The sequence below is a fragment of the Anarhichas minor genome, unplaced genomic scaffold (genome assembly GCF_050575085.1).
Source record: "Anarhichas minor isolate MPS153535 unplaced genomic scaffold, ASM5057508v1 ptg000038l, whole genome shotgun sequence".
Classification (NCBI taxonomy): domain Eukaryota; kingdom Metazoa; phylum Chordata; class Actinopteri; order Perciformes; family Anarhichadidae; genus Anarhichas; species Anarhichas minor.
In genome coordinates this window covers 2824870-2841180 of record NW_027466484.1, presented here as the reverse complement: position 1 = coordinate 2841180, position 16311 = coordinate 2824870, and the positions used below count along the sequence as shown (strand labels likewise).

Below are 16311 nucleotides of genomic sequence, written 5' to 3'. Positions count from 1 at the left end.
CACACACAGACAGACAGACAGACGCACACAAACAAACAACATCTCCTCTATCGTCTGAATTAATAAACCTGGTCTCTCTGGGTCTCAGGTGGATCTGGGTGGTGGTCTGAAGCCTCCTGGTTTCTACGTTCAGCGCTCCTGCGGTCTGTTCCCGGCTCCGTTCCCTCAGGACAGCGAGGAGCTGGAGCGGATCGCCAAGCTCTTCCACTTCCTGGGCGTCTTCCTGGCTAAGTGCATCCAGGACAACCGGTTGGTGGACCTGCCGGTCTCCCAGCCCTTCTTCAAGCTGCTCTGCATGGGTGACATTAAGTCCAACATGAGCAAGCTGCTCTACCAGAGCCGCGGGTCTCCCCCGGGACACGACGCCGACCGGCCCAACCCGCTGCCCTTCCTGCTGCTGTCCGAGCTGCAGTCGGAGGCGTCCACCGAGGAGAGCCAGGAGACCTACTCCGTTGGGAGCTTCGACGAGGACTCCAAGTCAGAGTTCATCATGGACCCCCCCAAACCAAAACCGCCGGCCTGGTACCACGGCATCCTCACCTGGGACGACTTCCAGCTCGTCAACCCACACAGGTGAGAGGCTGAGAGGGAAAGCAGCGTGGATGGGTGTTATGCAGGTGGTGAGGCAGGTGGTATCCAGGTGTTCTGCCGGTGTTGCAGTGTACAGGACCACAGCCGCCAATCAACTTGATTTGTATTGTAAGCGTGAGATTGTGTGATGTAAACATAATTATGTAAGCACAGGTTCACATATCTAATATCTATAGTTATGTTAAGTGATCAGATACGACCACTAGGCGGCGCTGTTTAGAGGGATGGAGTGATGGGAGAAGAAGAGAGGTTTGACTGTCTGCTTCTGTGGAATCTTCACTAAAGGAGCAAAACCCAGAACGTATCACTGCAAACAGTTAATCATTAATAACCATGTTTTATTTTGTGTCTCCTCCTCCTCCTGGTCTTTGACCTTCTTAATTTCCTCCTGCCCCCCCCCCCCCCTCCCCCCTCCCTCCTGCAGGGCTCGTTTCCTGAAGGAGGTGAAGGAGCTGGCGGTGAAGAGGAGGCAGATTCTATCCAGTAAGAGTCTGTGTGAAGATGAGAAGAACACCAGACTCCAGGACCTGATGCTGAGGAACCCTCTGGGATCTGGACCGCCCCTCAGCATCGAGGACCTCGGGTAAGACCACGTCCCCACAGCGGAACCTCTGGTCTCCAGTTCACCTTCAGTGAAACCACTAAACCTGTTTGTGTGTCTGGTCTGGTCCTGCTGGACTAACTGGTTGTCTTGTTGTCCTCAGGTTGAACTTCCAGTTCTGTCCGTCCTCCAAGGTTCACGGTTTCTCGGCTGTGGATCTGAAACCAAACGGAGACGACGAGGTAAAGACCACGTCTGAGTTCTGAGGTGTTGATGGATCCACTTCAGAGTTCTGGTTCCTGAACACCTCCTGGTTTCTTACAGATGGTGACGATGGAGAACGCTGAGGAGTACGTGGAGCTGATGTTTGACTTCTGTATGCACACGGGGATCCAGAAACAGATGGAGGCCTTCAGAGGTACACACACACACACACACACAGAGACACACACACACACACACACACACACACACACGCACACGCGCACGCGCGCAGAGACAGACAGAGACACACACTCGCGCGCACGCACACACACACACACACACACACACACACACACACACACACACACACAGAGACACACACACACACACACACACACACACACACACACGCACACGCGCACGCGCGCAGAGACAGACAGAGACACACACTCGCGCGCACGCACACACACACACAGAGACGCACGCAGACACACACACACGCGCGCAGAGACACACAGACAGACACACAGTGAACTGGTTCCTGTCTGTTACTCATGAGGAGAATCAACATTAAACCATGAAAAAACAATTAAACAATCCTTCTGTCTCATCCTGTTTCCTATTTCCTCCTCTCCTGTCTCCTCTCCTCCTCTCCTGTCTCCTCTCCTCTTCTCCTCCTCAGAGGGATTCAATCGAGTGTTTCCGATGGAGAAGTTGAGTTCTTTCAGCCATAAAGAGGTTCAGATGATCCTCTGTGGGAACCAATCACCATCCTGGACCGCTGATGACATCATCAACTACACAGAACCAAAGCTGGGTTTCACCAGAGACAGGTGAGTCCACTTAGACGGGCCAGAGTCCCCCCCTTAGAGGGGCCAGAGTCCTCCCCTCAGTCCGGTGAGTGACCTCCGACCTCTGACCCCTCCAGTCCCGGCTTCCTGCGGTTCGTCAGAGTTCTCTGCGGGATGTCGTCTGACGAGAGGAAGGCGTTCCTCCAGTTCACCACCGGCTGCTCCACGCTGCCCCCCGGAGGCCTCGCCAACCTGCACCCCCGCCTCACCATCGTCCGGAAGGTACGCTGCTCTCTGATTGGCTCTTTATCTCATACCTGTACTTTGAGCTTTAGTAAAGGTGTTTCCTCGGCTCTGATTGGCTGCAGGTGGACGCCACAGACTCCAGCTACCCGTCGGTGAACACCTGCGTCCACTACCTGAAGCTCCCCGAGTATTCCTCCGAGGACATCATGAGAGAGCGCCTGTTAGCCGCCACCATGGAGAAAGGCTTCCACCTCAACTGACCTCACTGAGCATGCTCCTCGCGTGACGGACAGATCAGCCGGCCAATCGCAACCTGCCGACTGCTGGAGGACGAGGAGGAGGATTTATGTTTGACAGAAAAAAACAAACCTCACATCCTTAAACCCCCTCGCCTCCTTCCCTTGTGTCCTCGTCTCCTTCAGGCTGCTGTGTGTGTGTTGACCTTCCTCCTCCTCAGTTTAGTGCCTGGTTTGACTCGTAGCTTCAGGTCCTCCTCCTTCAAACGATCATGCTCCTCCTCCTCTGTGTTTTTATTTGAAGCTCTGTGTTTCGTGTGCGAGCGGTTTCTTTGGGTTGTTTTGTGACCCGGCTGTAGAGTCTCTAGAGACAAACACTGGTTTGAAGAAGCTCTGCTCCCCCTCTTGTATTTTCTTTGTATATTATTATAAACATTTATTTAACTCAAGTTGCAGTTTGAGGTAAAAAACAGATATTTTCAAATGTGTATGCTCCAAAAAAAATAATCATTAAAATGTTTGCAAAGTATGAAGTAAAGACGGAGTCCTGTGTTTATTATTAATCTTTAGTTTCTGTTTTTACACGTTTCACTGAAACAATGAAAGATATATATTTATATCTTCTAAAGAGACGAAACATAAACAACACGCACGTCTTTTTCTGCTCATGCAGAGACTTAAAAATATACCTTTATGGCAAAATAATAAAATTAAAATAAGTGTTTGATATTCAAACTACTTGGTTTGAGGATTTTTTAAATATCGTAATAAAATACATAATAAGCAAAGATAAAACTAAATAATTTGGGTCACTTTTGACCATCGTAGGGTTAAATAAAGTTTGATAAATTGACTTTATTTGACTAAATAATAAATCTAGACGTCAGTGGAGAAATGACAAAATCCGTTCATATTGATCGGAACCTTAAACAGTCACAAGGTTGAAGGTTCGATTCCCGTCGGTTTAATCTCCACCGGATGATGTCTGTTCTGTGACATCACTTCCTGTGGAGCCTCAGCCGTCGGCCATCTTGTCGAGGGCGGTGAGCAGCGCGAGGACGCGGCTCTTGTTGGTCTCGACCACGTGTCCGTTCTGGATCATCTCGTCCAGGATGATGTGGACTCGGTCCAAGTTGAACATGATCTGAAGACGGCCAAGAGTCAAAGAAACAAACAGGAAGTCGTGCTAACAAACAGGAAGTCATGTTAACAAACAGGAAGTCGTGCTCACAGAGGGTGGCTGTGATTGGTCAGATTAAAGGATACGTCCAGTTCACTCTGTTGGAGACAAAACAAACGAAGTTCTGAGACTAGAAACAAAGTGACAGTAAAACAGGAAATGAGTCAATATTACAGATTAATGTTTTTAATCACCTCAATCACACACACAACTATAAATACACAGCAGAATAATAATAAACTAGACTGTTGGATCATCTGTCAACTCACCACCCGGCTGAAGTATTTATCCAAAACCTCCACAAAGTTATGAACCAGCTCGTAGACGGAAAGTTCGTTCTGAGGAAAACAATCATAAATATTAAGATTATCTAAACAGTAGATTACATCATTTATAACTTTAATGTGTGAGAACGTGGTGCAAAGTGAAAAGACTTAAATAATCTTCACAACCAAACTGATTTATATTCACAGTGGTAGCGGTACTTGTACTGTGGTATCAGTACTTGTACTGCAGTACAGGAATACTTCATGTTGTGCATTCTAATAAACAAATAAAAACATGGCGTCTCTCACCTCGTTGTCCGTGACGCCGACCACGATGTACAGAGCGGCGTACTGACGGTAAACCAGTTTAAAGTCTTTGTATTCCACAAACGAGCACTAAGAACCAGCAGAGAGTTAAAGGAACACACACACGTTTATTACCGCAGACAGGACAGAGAGAGAGACAGACAGACAAATAGACAGCAGTGTTGGCTGGTGGAACATGTTCTCTGTAGGGCTGTTCCTCATCCAATCAATGTCAGCAAACATCCCAGAATGATTTAATGCAGAAACATTAAGGTATCAAACACTCATTACTACTTTACAGTTAAATATTTAACCTTTATTCCAACATGAAAAAAGCAGTAAATAACACTTTGACAAACACGTCAGGACATCTTATTATAGTCTCAGTATAATATTATATTATATATTATATTATAATAGTTAGGATCGCTTCCGGTTGAAACCGGTTCAATTGTCATTTCCTCATTTCCTCGCTCCTCAACAACTTCCGGTTCAAGCGAGGATCATTTCCTCGCTCCTCGCTCGAACCAGAAGTTGTTCTGCGCCGCCATATTGACTGCGGTCCCAAAGCTCTTGGGCCTTTCTCAATACCCAAGTTCACAAGTCCAGAGAACGCAGTACGGACAATTGGAACAGCAGCTTACTTGATGACATCACCACCTCAGCTGGTCTTGCTAATGAGTTTAATCCTGAGCGCTGAGCCCCCGGTGCTGGTTTACTGCCGGTCCCACTAGCAACACCTCACATCTCCGAAATCGTCGGAGCAGATTTTTAAATCGGCTGAATCTTGACAAACCGACCACAGATTTGATGCTTAAACAACTAACTTCTCGCCTCAAAACATCCTAAAATTACTTTCTGTGACTTAACAACAGTAGTATTCGAAAGTTTCAACTTCCAGTTGTGTGATTTCTCCTCCGCCATTGTTTCCTGTTGCTGGTGCAAAATGCATTCTGGGATATTTGGCTGTCCCAAGTACAGACAAGTCACCTCCGATGCATACCCGGTAAAATGGGCGGAGCGAGCCACATCCGGGCATTTGGACCGTGCTTGGCTTGATGTGAACTTTGAATTGGAACAGTACTTGGGCTGAGACTGATGACATTTCAAAAGTCCACGAGTTCACAAGTACAGAGAAGTACGCATATTGAGAAAGGCCCCTTATTTCTGCTCTGAGGAGTGAGGATCGAGGAGAGAGGAGGGATCTCTGAGGAGCCATGAGCGAGGACCCACGAGAACAGACTTCCAGGAAGTGTTTTAACGGCCGACACGCCCCCTCATTGTTCATCAGTCATGTGATTGGACGCTGCAGCCGATCGGACTGATCAGATTTTGTTCAACATGTAAACAGTGAAGACGGATCACAGATTAAACTCAAGCTTGATATTTGATTCGTTAGGGTTAGGGCAAAAATGTTTAAATCCTGGATACTGCCCTTTTTTGGCATAACAATACCAACACATGCTTGAGCAGCAGCTGTGAGTAATAACTCATAAACTGAGAGGAATTAAATAGAATCAGTGAATCGTTGTGTACTTGTCTCTCAGGACCCGTACTTCAGGTTTAACGACGTGTCTTATCGGTGGATCGCCTTCGATAACTGGACATACACGACAACGTTCACCGGCTCCAGCCAGCTGAGGTCGGTGTGATGAACATTGTTATTGTTCTAAAGCACTTCCTGTCTCGTGCTCCTGACTCACCTGTGCGCTCATCAACAGAGCCAATCAGAAGGTGCTGCTCGTCTTCGACGGCGTTGACACCGCAGCATCCGTTTGGCTCAACGGAATCGTCGTCGGGAAGACGGACAACATGTTTCGTAGATATGTACGTTTACCGGAAAACAAGCGGTTCACGACGCACCGTGCACGTTTTTCTCACGTGCATCATTTGTTTGTGTAGGACTTCCCGGTCAGAGACTTGCTGAAGGACGGGGATAATGTGCTGAACGTGAGATTGTTGTCTCCGGTTCTCTACGCGTCTGAGCGGAGGAAAGCTCATTCTGCCTACAGGGTTCCTCCTGAATGTCCTCCACATGTCCAGCAGGGGGAATGTCACGTCAACTTCATCAGGAAGGTAAGAACGTGCCGCTACGCTTTACCGCTCATCTGGAACAAACACCTGAGTCTAATCACAAACATCTGTTTATACCAGTGGTGGGCCGTCGGGGCCAGCAAGGCCTTCTCTGCTGGCCTAAACAGAATCACAAAGTTATAGCTATTTTATAATTTAATAATCTTTACACTACATGTAAAAATATTTCCCCCATTATCTTATTTTCTCATTGCACAGCTCCTGTCTTCCTCAGTTGCTCTGCTTCCAGTGCAGCTTGTTTTAAGTAGAGCTTTTATCCAATCAGATCTCACCTCTGTATCTCTAGGTAAGAACAGAGGCCCGAGGCCTGCAGACTCACACGTGCATCCATGTGCAGTTTAAGTGAATGGGGACGATATTGTTGATTGTCATAGTGTTCAACCAATCAGATCTTTAGTTTGACATGTTGGGCGTATTCTTTGACGTGTCAGAGCCTGCTAGCCGGCCTATAATGACGTCAGCATTACGTGCAGCTCAGTGTCCATGTGTAGCTCTGCAGTGAGGTGCAGAGTGTGCTGTGATTGGTCAGTGGGCGAGCACGTGACTATCGTGAAACGAAACTTAACAGCAGAGGCTGTCGAGTAGTGAATCACATCACGTGATGCAGCTCAGCCAATCAAATATGGGCATTCTGACTGAGTGAGATGCACCATGACACAGGCGGCTGAGACGAGGAAAGAGACTGCAGAGCAGTACGTACAATGCTCAAGTTGTGAAAGTAAAATCATAAGACGATCTCTGTGGGTCACGACTTGTCATTAAGGAATGATGGTGGATCCCACAGCCAGACCAGCTGAGAACCACTGTCCTCCATGAGCGCAGAAAACATTATGTGTTCCTGAATATAAGCTTCTGTATTTTCCAAATGCTCGAGCATTATTCAAACGTATTGCAAGTCTCGTACCGAACGTTACGTACATTTAATACGTACATAGTTACAGCCGTAGAAACTGATAATATCTGTAGCGCCATCATGTGGTTATAAGGTGGTATTTCAGCTGCAGGACAACAGTGAAGGCCTTGGTATAAAATCCAGGACCCGCCACTGATATATATATATATATATATTAGTGCTGGGCAAGTTAACACGTTATTATCGCGTTAATGCATTAATTAATGAACGCCGACAATTATATTATCGCGCGTTAACGCAGTTTGGTTTATTTTTATTATAAAGCGACATTTTTAACACAAGAACCAGGCAGCAAGCAGTGAACAGCTGTGTTTGTGTGGCGTCACTTCCTTCTCCCCCCCGGGTCTGGAACCCCTCCTACACTCCATCACTGTCCTTCACTCTTGTCTCACAAACACACACACACACATGCGAGCGCGATCGTCTCGTTACAGATCAAACGTGACTGTTGTGAAGTGGAGCTTCTCGTGAGGACCAAGACACGTCTTGTTTGAACGGAACACTTTACTGTCTGAACTGCAGTATTACAGTGTTACAGTGAACACAATGCACTCTTGCACCGGACATGTGGTTTTCTACGTTTCATCAACATTGTTAGCGAACACGTACCATTCTACTTCCTGTCTCTTCAAACTAAAAGCACTTCCGTTTTCATGCTCTTCACAATAAAAGTAAATCATGCAATCAAACAATTTACAACAGTGACAATATTAAAATACATACTGTCAAGTTTTTAAAGTGTTTTGTTTGTAATATGTATAATAAGATAAAACTCGGGCATGGGAGGAGTTCGGGGAGGCCATGGAGAAGGACTTTCGGTTGGCCTCAAGGAGGTTCTGGCAAACCATCCGACGGCTCAGGAAGGGAAAGCAGGGCTTACCCCAGGCTGTTCTCAGCAGGGGGGGGGGAACTGCTGACCCGGACGGGGGACATCATCGGGCGGTGGAAAGAGCACTTTGAGGAACTCCTAAACCCGACCAACATGTCCTCTGCAGAGGAGGCAGCGCCTGAAGATCTAGGGGGGGGCTCACCCATATCCCTGGCAGAGGTCGCTGAGGTAGTTAAAAAGCTCCTTGGTGGCAAGGCGCCGGGGGTGGATGAGATCCGCCCTGAGATGCTGAAAGCGCTGGACATGGTTGGGCTGTCCTGGCTGACACGCCTCTTCAATGTCGCATGGGGGTCAGGATCAGTGCCCATGGACTGGCAGACCGGGGTGGTGGTTCCCATCTTCAAAAAGGGGGACTGGAGAGTGTGCTCGAATTACCGGGGTATCACACTACTCAGCCTCCCGGGGAAGGCTTATGCCAGGGTGCTGGAAAGGAGGCTCCGACCGTTTGTCGAACCTCGGTTTCAAGAGGAGCAGTGCGGATTCCGTCCCGGCCGTGGAACAGTGGACCAGCTCTTTACCCTCGCAAGACTACTGGAGGGGTTCTGGGAGTTTGCCCAACCAGTCTACATGTGCTTTGTGGACTTGGAGAAGGCTTTCGACCGGGTCCCTCAGGGGTTCTTGTGGGGGGTGCTGCGGGAGTACGGGGTGCCGGACCCGTTACAACGGGCGATCCGGTCTCTGTACGACTGCAGTAGGAGCTGTGTCCGCAGTAAAGCAGGCGCTGCACCGGACCGTCTTGGTGAAGAGGGAGCTGAGCCGGAAGGCAAAGCTCTCAATTTACCAGTCGGTCTACGTTCCTATCCTCACCTATGGTCACGAACTCTGGGTCGTGACCGAAAGGACAAGGTCGCGGCTACAAGCGGCCGACATGAGCTTCCTCCGTAGGGTGGCCGGGCTCAGCCTTAGAGGTAGGGTAAGGAGCTCGGTCATCAGGAGGGAGCTTGGAGTCGAGCCGCTACTCCTTCGCGTCGAAAGGAGTCAGCTGAGGTGGTTCGGGCATCTAATTAGGATGCCTCCTGGACGCCTCCCACTGGAGGTTTTCCAGGCACGTCCAACTGGGAAGAGACCCCGGGGAAGACCCAGAACACGCTGGAGGGATTACATCTCCCAGCTGGCCTGGGAACGCCTCGGGATCCCCCAGAATGAGCTGGAACATGTTGCCGGTGAGAGGGAGGTCTGGGTCGGCCTGCTTGACCTGCTGCCACCGCGACCCGACCCCGGATAAGCGGAGGAAAATGGATGGATGTATAATAAGCATCATTTAGTTATCGCTACTGAGAATTTAACAAACATAAAAAAAAGAAGTAGATATGTTTGCAGTTTTCAAGGTGTATATTTCAAATATCATCTCTTACACACATGAAGATAAAGTTATGAACACCGGCTGAATATCTATGATCAGAATCATTATAACTGTTATAACTGCTTCTGTGTAGAGGGAATACTGCTGTTAAAAATAACCTTATTTGTTTAAAGTGTTTACAAACCAAATGTTATTGACCTTTTGTTCATATAGCAGTACTTTAAAATAAAAGTGCACAATACACTACTTTTGAATTAATTATTGAACTTTGCGCATAACAATGCGATTAATCGCAAAAAAATCATGCGATTAATCGCGATTAAAAAATATGAATCGTTGCCCAGCACTAATATATATACACACCCCTGGGGGTACATCCCAAGTCCAAATATATATATATATATATATATTGGAATCCTCAGAGGGTCACAGCATGCTGCTGAGACCTGGAGTCGTGCCGTCCTGGATGCCCATCCTGGCTCCGTTCACCAGCGGTTCATGAAACAGCCAGTGTAGTGAGCACGTGGGCTCCGGTTTCTTTACTTGGCTCCATCATTGTTCATCTCTTTCCTTATTGTCTGAACAATTTTCTTCAGTCTGAAGCCTTCCTGCTTCGTGAGACCTCCTCTGTCTTTACTGCTCATATGTGATCTGGCCGAGCTGGAGAGCTTCTCTTTGTCAGAGAGGTAGTCCTCCACTTTGGCTCCTCTCACATTCTTACTCCTCTTCAGAAAGTCCTTTATTTTCTCCACGCTGTAGTCTCCAGAGCTCCTACAGCTGCCAGCACCGTGTTTAGAGGGCTCACTGTCAGCAGCAGAGTCCTCCTCCCGACTTGACTCAGAGTCCTCTTCCAGACTGGACTCAGAGTCCTCTTCCATACTGGACTCAGAGTCTTCCTCCAGACTGGACTCACACTCTGCTGCTCCTCCACTTTCTTGAGTTGCCACTTTCTTCGCCTGTGAGCTTCCGCTGTCTCCTCTCTGTTTCCTCTTCAGCTGAGGGGCTTTGAGCTGCTCCTCGTCTGCTTCCATGTCCACCTCCCTACCTGTCTCCACCTGTCCTCCAGTACTCTCCCTCACCTTCTGGACCTCACTTGCCCCGTCCTTTATCACCTCTTGTCCCCCACTTTCCCTCTCTTTTCTCACCTCCTGTACCCCACTTGTCCCCTCCTCCCTCACCTCCTGGGTCTCACTTGTTTCCTCCACCCTCACCTCCTGGGTCTCACTTGTTTCCTCCACCCTCGCCTCCTGGGTCTCACTTGTCCCCTCCTCCCTCACCTCCTGTAACCCGCTCATCCCCTCCTCCGTCCTCTTTTGGACCCCATCTGACCCGTCCTGTCCGTCTTGCTTGTCTCCTCTGCCCTCCTCAGTACCTTTCTGGTTCTGGTCCTTATGAGAGCTGTTTTTCTCAGGACACGTTCTGCTCTGATGACCCACTTTTCCACAACTGAAACATTTAAAGTCATCAGTTGTTGCATAAATGACGTAGTCCAAGTCATCCACCCTGATCTTAAACACTAGGTTGAGCCCCTTGCTCCTGTTGTTTGGGATCATGAGCAGCTGTCTCCTGTGAGACACCACGTGCTTCAGGAGAGGAGACTTGCACCCAGAGGACACCTTCTTCACCTTAGACACTATCTTCCCGTGTCTTGATAGTTGTCTTGTTATGTCTTCATCTCTGATGAACGGTGGGACGTTGGACACTGTTACCTTCACTGCCGGCGTGCAGAGAGGGTACACGGGGAAGAATTTATCGCCCACCTCGATTCCGTTGTCAATCACCACTTCCGCATTTCCGATTGTATCTAAAAATATGACCACGCCATTGTTCTTTATTATGAATACAATTAAAGTCAGAGAGAGCTGGAGAGACTAAACCCTTTATATATATAGATATCTATATATATGCCCCAAGCTGGATCTATTTGAGGACGCTGATTGGCTAAATTGTATGTCACACATTTATATCTTTAATCAGCAGTTGGCTAAACTGCTTCATAGACCCGCCTCTTTTGGGCAGTTTCTCCAGTGCCTCAGAGCTCCTGAGACGACTTGCACATGCAGAGAGGATAGTTTATTATTATTATTATTTATTTTATTTGTTGTGTCTCAAGGTGGGGCGGCGCCCTAGCGCGCTCTATTGATCAGCCGCCACTGATAGACAGAGAGACAGGTACCTGGTCCTTCCTGCGGCTCAGACAGCAGTGGACCACGTGGTTCTCCAGCAGCGTTCTCCTGTTGAGCTCCACCGGGTCGTAATAACGGGACAGTCTGGTCTGACCCTGTCTGTTCACCATCAGCACGAACTTTATCATCCCGACACCTGAGATATAGATGATATATTAATATCTATATTATATATATTATATAGATATTAATATATATATATATTATATAGATATTAATATATATATATATATTATATCACAGACAGACGGGTTCACCATCAGCACACACTTTATCATCCTGAGACCAGATCCTGAGGAGCAAACACCTCTAGTTTCATATATATATATATATATATATATATATATAATATAATATAATATAATATATTAATTATATATTGTATTCATCATAAAACAGCCGTTTACAATGACAGAAGATGCATTTACGGTTTCCGAGCAGCACTTGAAGGCAGCATCCTGTCGTGTATACAAACCGTTTGTTTCCGTTAATAACGCGGGTTTAAACATAGTTTAACTCGTCTATACGGCCGTTAAACGGTGTCACGTGTCGGTTAACATTATGAATGATTATGAAACTTACCGGAAGCCGTTAGCTTGTAAGCTAACTTGTAGCTAAATGAGCCCCATCATCACACAGCGCTATGGAGCTAAGCTAACTAGAGCTGTTAGCATTTATCACGCATGCTCAGTATAGCACTTATCTGGTGCGTTCATGGAACAAATGGTAAATACAAACTTTACAACTCAGCCAACATTTGAGACTTTCTTTTAACAGAACATAATACAGATTCAGTTTTTTTCCATATTTGTTTATTTTTATTACTAAATTAATAAAAAATACATATATATATATTCCAATGGATCCAGATGAATCCATAATGTAAGTAACAATTAATCCATAAAGACCTCCACTTCACCTCATAATAATCTAATGTTATAAAAGTTAAATGATCTGAATCAAGATGGGAAAATTGTGATTTCCTACGTTCTCTCTGTGTCATGAAAGTTACATAGTGACCACACAACATATACAATATGTGCAATATAAATACACTGTGCAATACTACAACTATTATGTATTTATATATTATATTTCAGTTATTGAGGATTTTTTACTTACTTAATATTCTTTACTGTTTTATTACTTGATTACTTATTTATAATACTTGTCGCTTGTTTGCACTATCCACCATGCTGCTGTAATGCTGTAAAATAATAAAGGATTATTTTATTTTATCTTATCTGAATCCAGACGGTAAGTGTGATTTCCTACTTTCTTCCTGGGTCACTAACGTTACATAGTGGATGACAGGGGAAAGAAAAAAAATCAGGATGGCTCTTTTCCCGGCATGCAGCGCATCTGCTCCCTCCCTCCGTAATCATCGGAGAGAGAGAGAGAGAGAGAGAGAGAGAGAGAGAGAGAGAGAGAGAGAGAGAGAGAGAGAGAGAGAGAGAGAGAGAGAGAGAGAGAGAGAGGTATCTATATACCCCCAGTGGATTCTCCTTATTATGAAGAAGACATTTTTGAAACTCTTCATTCAGAAATCACCTGTTTCCAGGCCCAGGGAAACGTGCTTCTAACTGGAGATCTAAATGGACGAACAGGAATTGAACCTGATGTCATCGACCCACAGGGCAACAACCATGTGTTTGGTCAAACTCCCTTATTTACCACACCAACCATCACCCACCGGAACAACCTGGACTCTGGATCTAGTGTAGTAGACTATGCAATCACTGACAGGGACCCCTCCACTATCAGTGCATTCACTGTCAGACAACAATCCCCCCTCTCAGACCACAACCAAATAAATCTGTTCTTTAAACTCTCAGGTCAAATGAATGACATAAAAAAAGAACCCAGTAAGCTGTTTAAATTAAATGCTACTTACCGATGGGCCCCAGACAGTGGAGACAAATTCATCATGGCCTTGAACTCACCTGATCTGATAGATGACATATCAATATATGACCAACAACAATATATCCACACCAGAGACGGTGTAAACAAGGCCATTGATGATATCAATATGATATTTCACAAGGCAGCTATTAAAGCTGACCTTATAAAACAAACACGGAAGCCTGTAAAAAGGCAAAACACGGAAAAATGGTTTGATCAAGAATGCAAGAGCATCAGAAAAGACCTGAGAAAAATAGCAAATGAAAAACATCGCCAACCAAACAACCCAGCCCTACGCATTAGGTACAATGAAATTTTAAACACGTATAAATGTACAATTAGGAACAAAAAACAAAATTATACCCACATGAAACTTGAAGATATTGAGAACGCCATTGATCAAAATCAATTCTGGGATATGTTGAACAAATTCAACACAAAGCAACCACAGGCATTACCCATCCAAGATGGTGACATCTGGAGAGCACATTTTGAACATTTGTACAAAGATATACCAATAAATCAAACTATCCATCCATCCATCCATTTTCCTCCGCTTATCCGGGGTCGGGTCGCGGTGGCAGCAGGTCAAGCAGGCCGACCCAGACCTCCCTCTCACCGGCAACATGTTCCAGCTCATTCTGGGGGATCCCGAGGCGTTCCCAGGCCAGCTGGGAGATGTAATCCCTCCAGCGTGTTCTGGGTCTTCCCCGGGGTCTCTTCCCAGTTGGACGTGCCTGGAAATCCTCCAGTGGGAGGCGTCCAGGAGGCATCCCAATTAGATGCTGAACCACCTCAGCTGACTCCTTTCGATGCGAAGGAGTAGCGGCTCGACTCCAAGCTCCCTCCTGATGACCGAGCTCCTCTAAGGCTGAGCCCAGCCACCCTACGGAGGAAACTCATTTCGGCCGCTTGTAGCCGCGACCTTGTCCTTTCGGTCACGACCCAGAGTTCGTGACCATAGATGAGGGTAGGAACGTAGACCGAGTGGTAAATTGAGAGCTTTGCCTTCCGGCTCAGCTCCCTCTTCACCAAGACGGTCCGGTGCAGCGCCTGCTGTACTGCTGCAGCTGCACCGATCCGTCTGTCGATCTCCCGCTCCATCTTACCCTCACTCGTGAACAAGACCCCGAGATACTTGAACTCCTTCGCTTGAGGTAGGCACTCCGTCCCCACCTGGAGGGAGCAATCCACCGGTTTCCGGCAGAGAACCATGGCCTCAGATTTGGAGGTGCTAACTCTCATCCCCGCCGCTTCACACTCGGCTGCAAACCGCCCCAGTGAATGCTGGAGGTCACGATCCGAGGAGGCTAACAGGACCACATCATCTGCAAATAGCAGATAAATCAAACTAACTCAGACCAATATATTACAAAAGAAAAACTCCAAACATTAGAAGAAATAATTAAAGACAACCAGAACCCCCTTGATTTCCCAATGACTTGGGAAGAACTGAGCACACAGACAAAGTGTCTCCGGCCAAGGAAAGCTTGTGGTCCAGACAGCATCAAAAATGAGATGCTCAAATGCAGCACCCCAGAGATGCAGGGTGCAGTGTTGAAGTTGTTCAACATCATATTACAGTCAGGGTGTTTTCCTGACTGTAATGGCTCATTTCACCCATTCATAAGAGTGGTGACAAGTCAGACCCTAGTAACTACCGGGGCATCTGTGTCAGCAGCTGTCTCGGTAAATTATTCTGTAGTATTCTCAATAAAAGAAAACTACATTTCCTTGACGAACACTCCATCTTGAGTAAAAATCAAATTGGCTTCCTCCCAAAACACCGGACCACCGACCATGTATATACCCTTCATACTTTAATTAACAAACATGTCCACCAAACAAAAAATGGTAAAATATTTGCTTGTTTTATTGATTTCAAGAAAGCCTTCGATTCTATTTGGCATGAAGGGCTCTACTACAGACTCCTACAGTGTGGGATAGGGGGCAAAGTATATGATCTGGTTAAATCAATGTGTTTGGAAAATAGATGTGCTGTTAAAATTGGAGACAAACACACTGAATCCTTCACCTAGAAAAGAGGTGTTCGTCAGGGTTGCAACTTAAGTCCGACCCTATTTAATATATATATAAATGAACTTGCTGTTGAGTGTGATCAATGTGCTGCTCCTGGGCTCTCCCTCCTAGAGAGAGAGGTGAAGTGTCTGCTTTATGCCGATGACCTGGTTCTACTGTCTCCTACTGAACCAGGACTACAGCAACAGCTGGACATGATGCAACAGTTCTGTCACAACTGGGCCCTGGCAGTAAACATGAAGAAAACCAATGTCATGATTTTCCAAAAACGCCCCAGATGTCAGGAGAACAAATACCAGTTTACCATAAACACCAACATGATTGAACATAGTATGAGTTATACCTACCTTGGTATAACCAGAACTGCATCAGGGAGTTTCAACATGGCAGTGAATGCACTAAAAGAAAAAGCTCGAAGAGCTCTACATGCAATTAAGAGAAAATTTTATAATTTTCAAACCCCAATTAAAATCTGGCTTAAAATCTTTAACAGTGTCATCCAGCCCATTGTGCTGTATGGTAGTGAAGTATGGGTCCACTCAGTCATCACAGTTATACCCGCTGGGACAAACATCCAACAGAATCTCTACACGCAGAATTCTGCAGACACATTTTACACA

The 16311-nt window shown here is 46.4% G+C and overlaps 2 protein-coding genes and 1 long non-coding RNA gene across 8 annotated transcripts in view; 2 read left to right on the top strand and 1 right to left on the bottom strand.

The window, feature by feature from the left end:
- hectd1 (HECT domain containing 1) overlaps positions 1-3147 on the top strand; it is a 40379-nt gene extending 37232 nt beyond the window's left edge. For all 3 annotated transcript variants that reach the window (XM_076107347.1, XM_076107346.1, XM_076107345.1), the window contains 7 exons: positions 89-573; positions 1016-1174; positions 1296-1374; positions 1457-1550; positions 2019-2169; positions 2265-2409; positions 2496-3147. In XM_076107347.1, the coding sequence (XP_075963462.1) occupies positions 89-573; positions 1016-1174; positions 1296-1374; positions 1457-1550; positions 2019-2169; positions 2265-2409; positions 2496-2633 (1251 nt within the window). In that variant the 3' untranslated portion in view covers positions 2634-3147. The remainder of the gene's footprint in view (positions 1-88; positions 574-1015; positions 1175-1295; positions 1375-1456; positions 1551-2018; positions 2170-2264; positions 2410-2495) is intronic.
- Positions 3148-3159: 12 nt separating this feature from the next.
- ap4s1 (adaptor related protein complex 4 subunit sigma 1) lies at positions 3160-12426 on the bottom strand. Of its 4 annotated transcripts, none has more exons than XM_076107351.1 (6): positions 12329-12426; positions 11737-11882; positions 4365-4451; positions 4059-4127; positions 3841-3919; positions 3160-3753 (listed from the first exon to the last, which is right to left on the bottom strand). In XM_076107351.1, exons 2-5 carry the CDS (start codon positions 11872-11874, stop codon positions 3860-3862), a joined length of 354 nt encoding a protein of 117 aa, XP_075963466.1. In that variant the 5' UTR covers positions 11875-11882; positions 12329-12426; the 3' UTR covers positions 3160-3753; positions 3841-3859. The 4 variants fall into 4 exon arrangements, with proteins under 4 accessions (XP_075963466.1, XP_075963465.1, XP_075963464.1 ...); XM_076107350.1 differs by having other exon boundaries at positions 3876-3919; XM_076107349.1 differs by having other exon boundaries at positions 3841-3887.
- LOC142967777 (uncharacterized) lies at positions 4528-6503 on the top strand. Its single transcript, XR_012958958.1, has 4 exons — positions 4528-4634; positions 5909-6003; positions 6083-6188; positions 6264-6503. It is a non-coding gene; the product is annotated as an uncharacterized LOC142967777 (long non-coding RNA).
- Positions 12427-16311: the final 3885 nt, after the last annotated feature.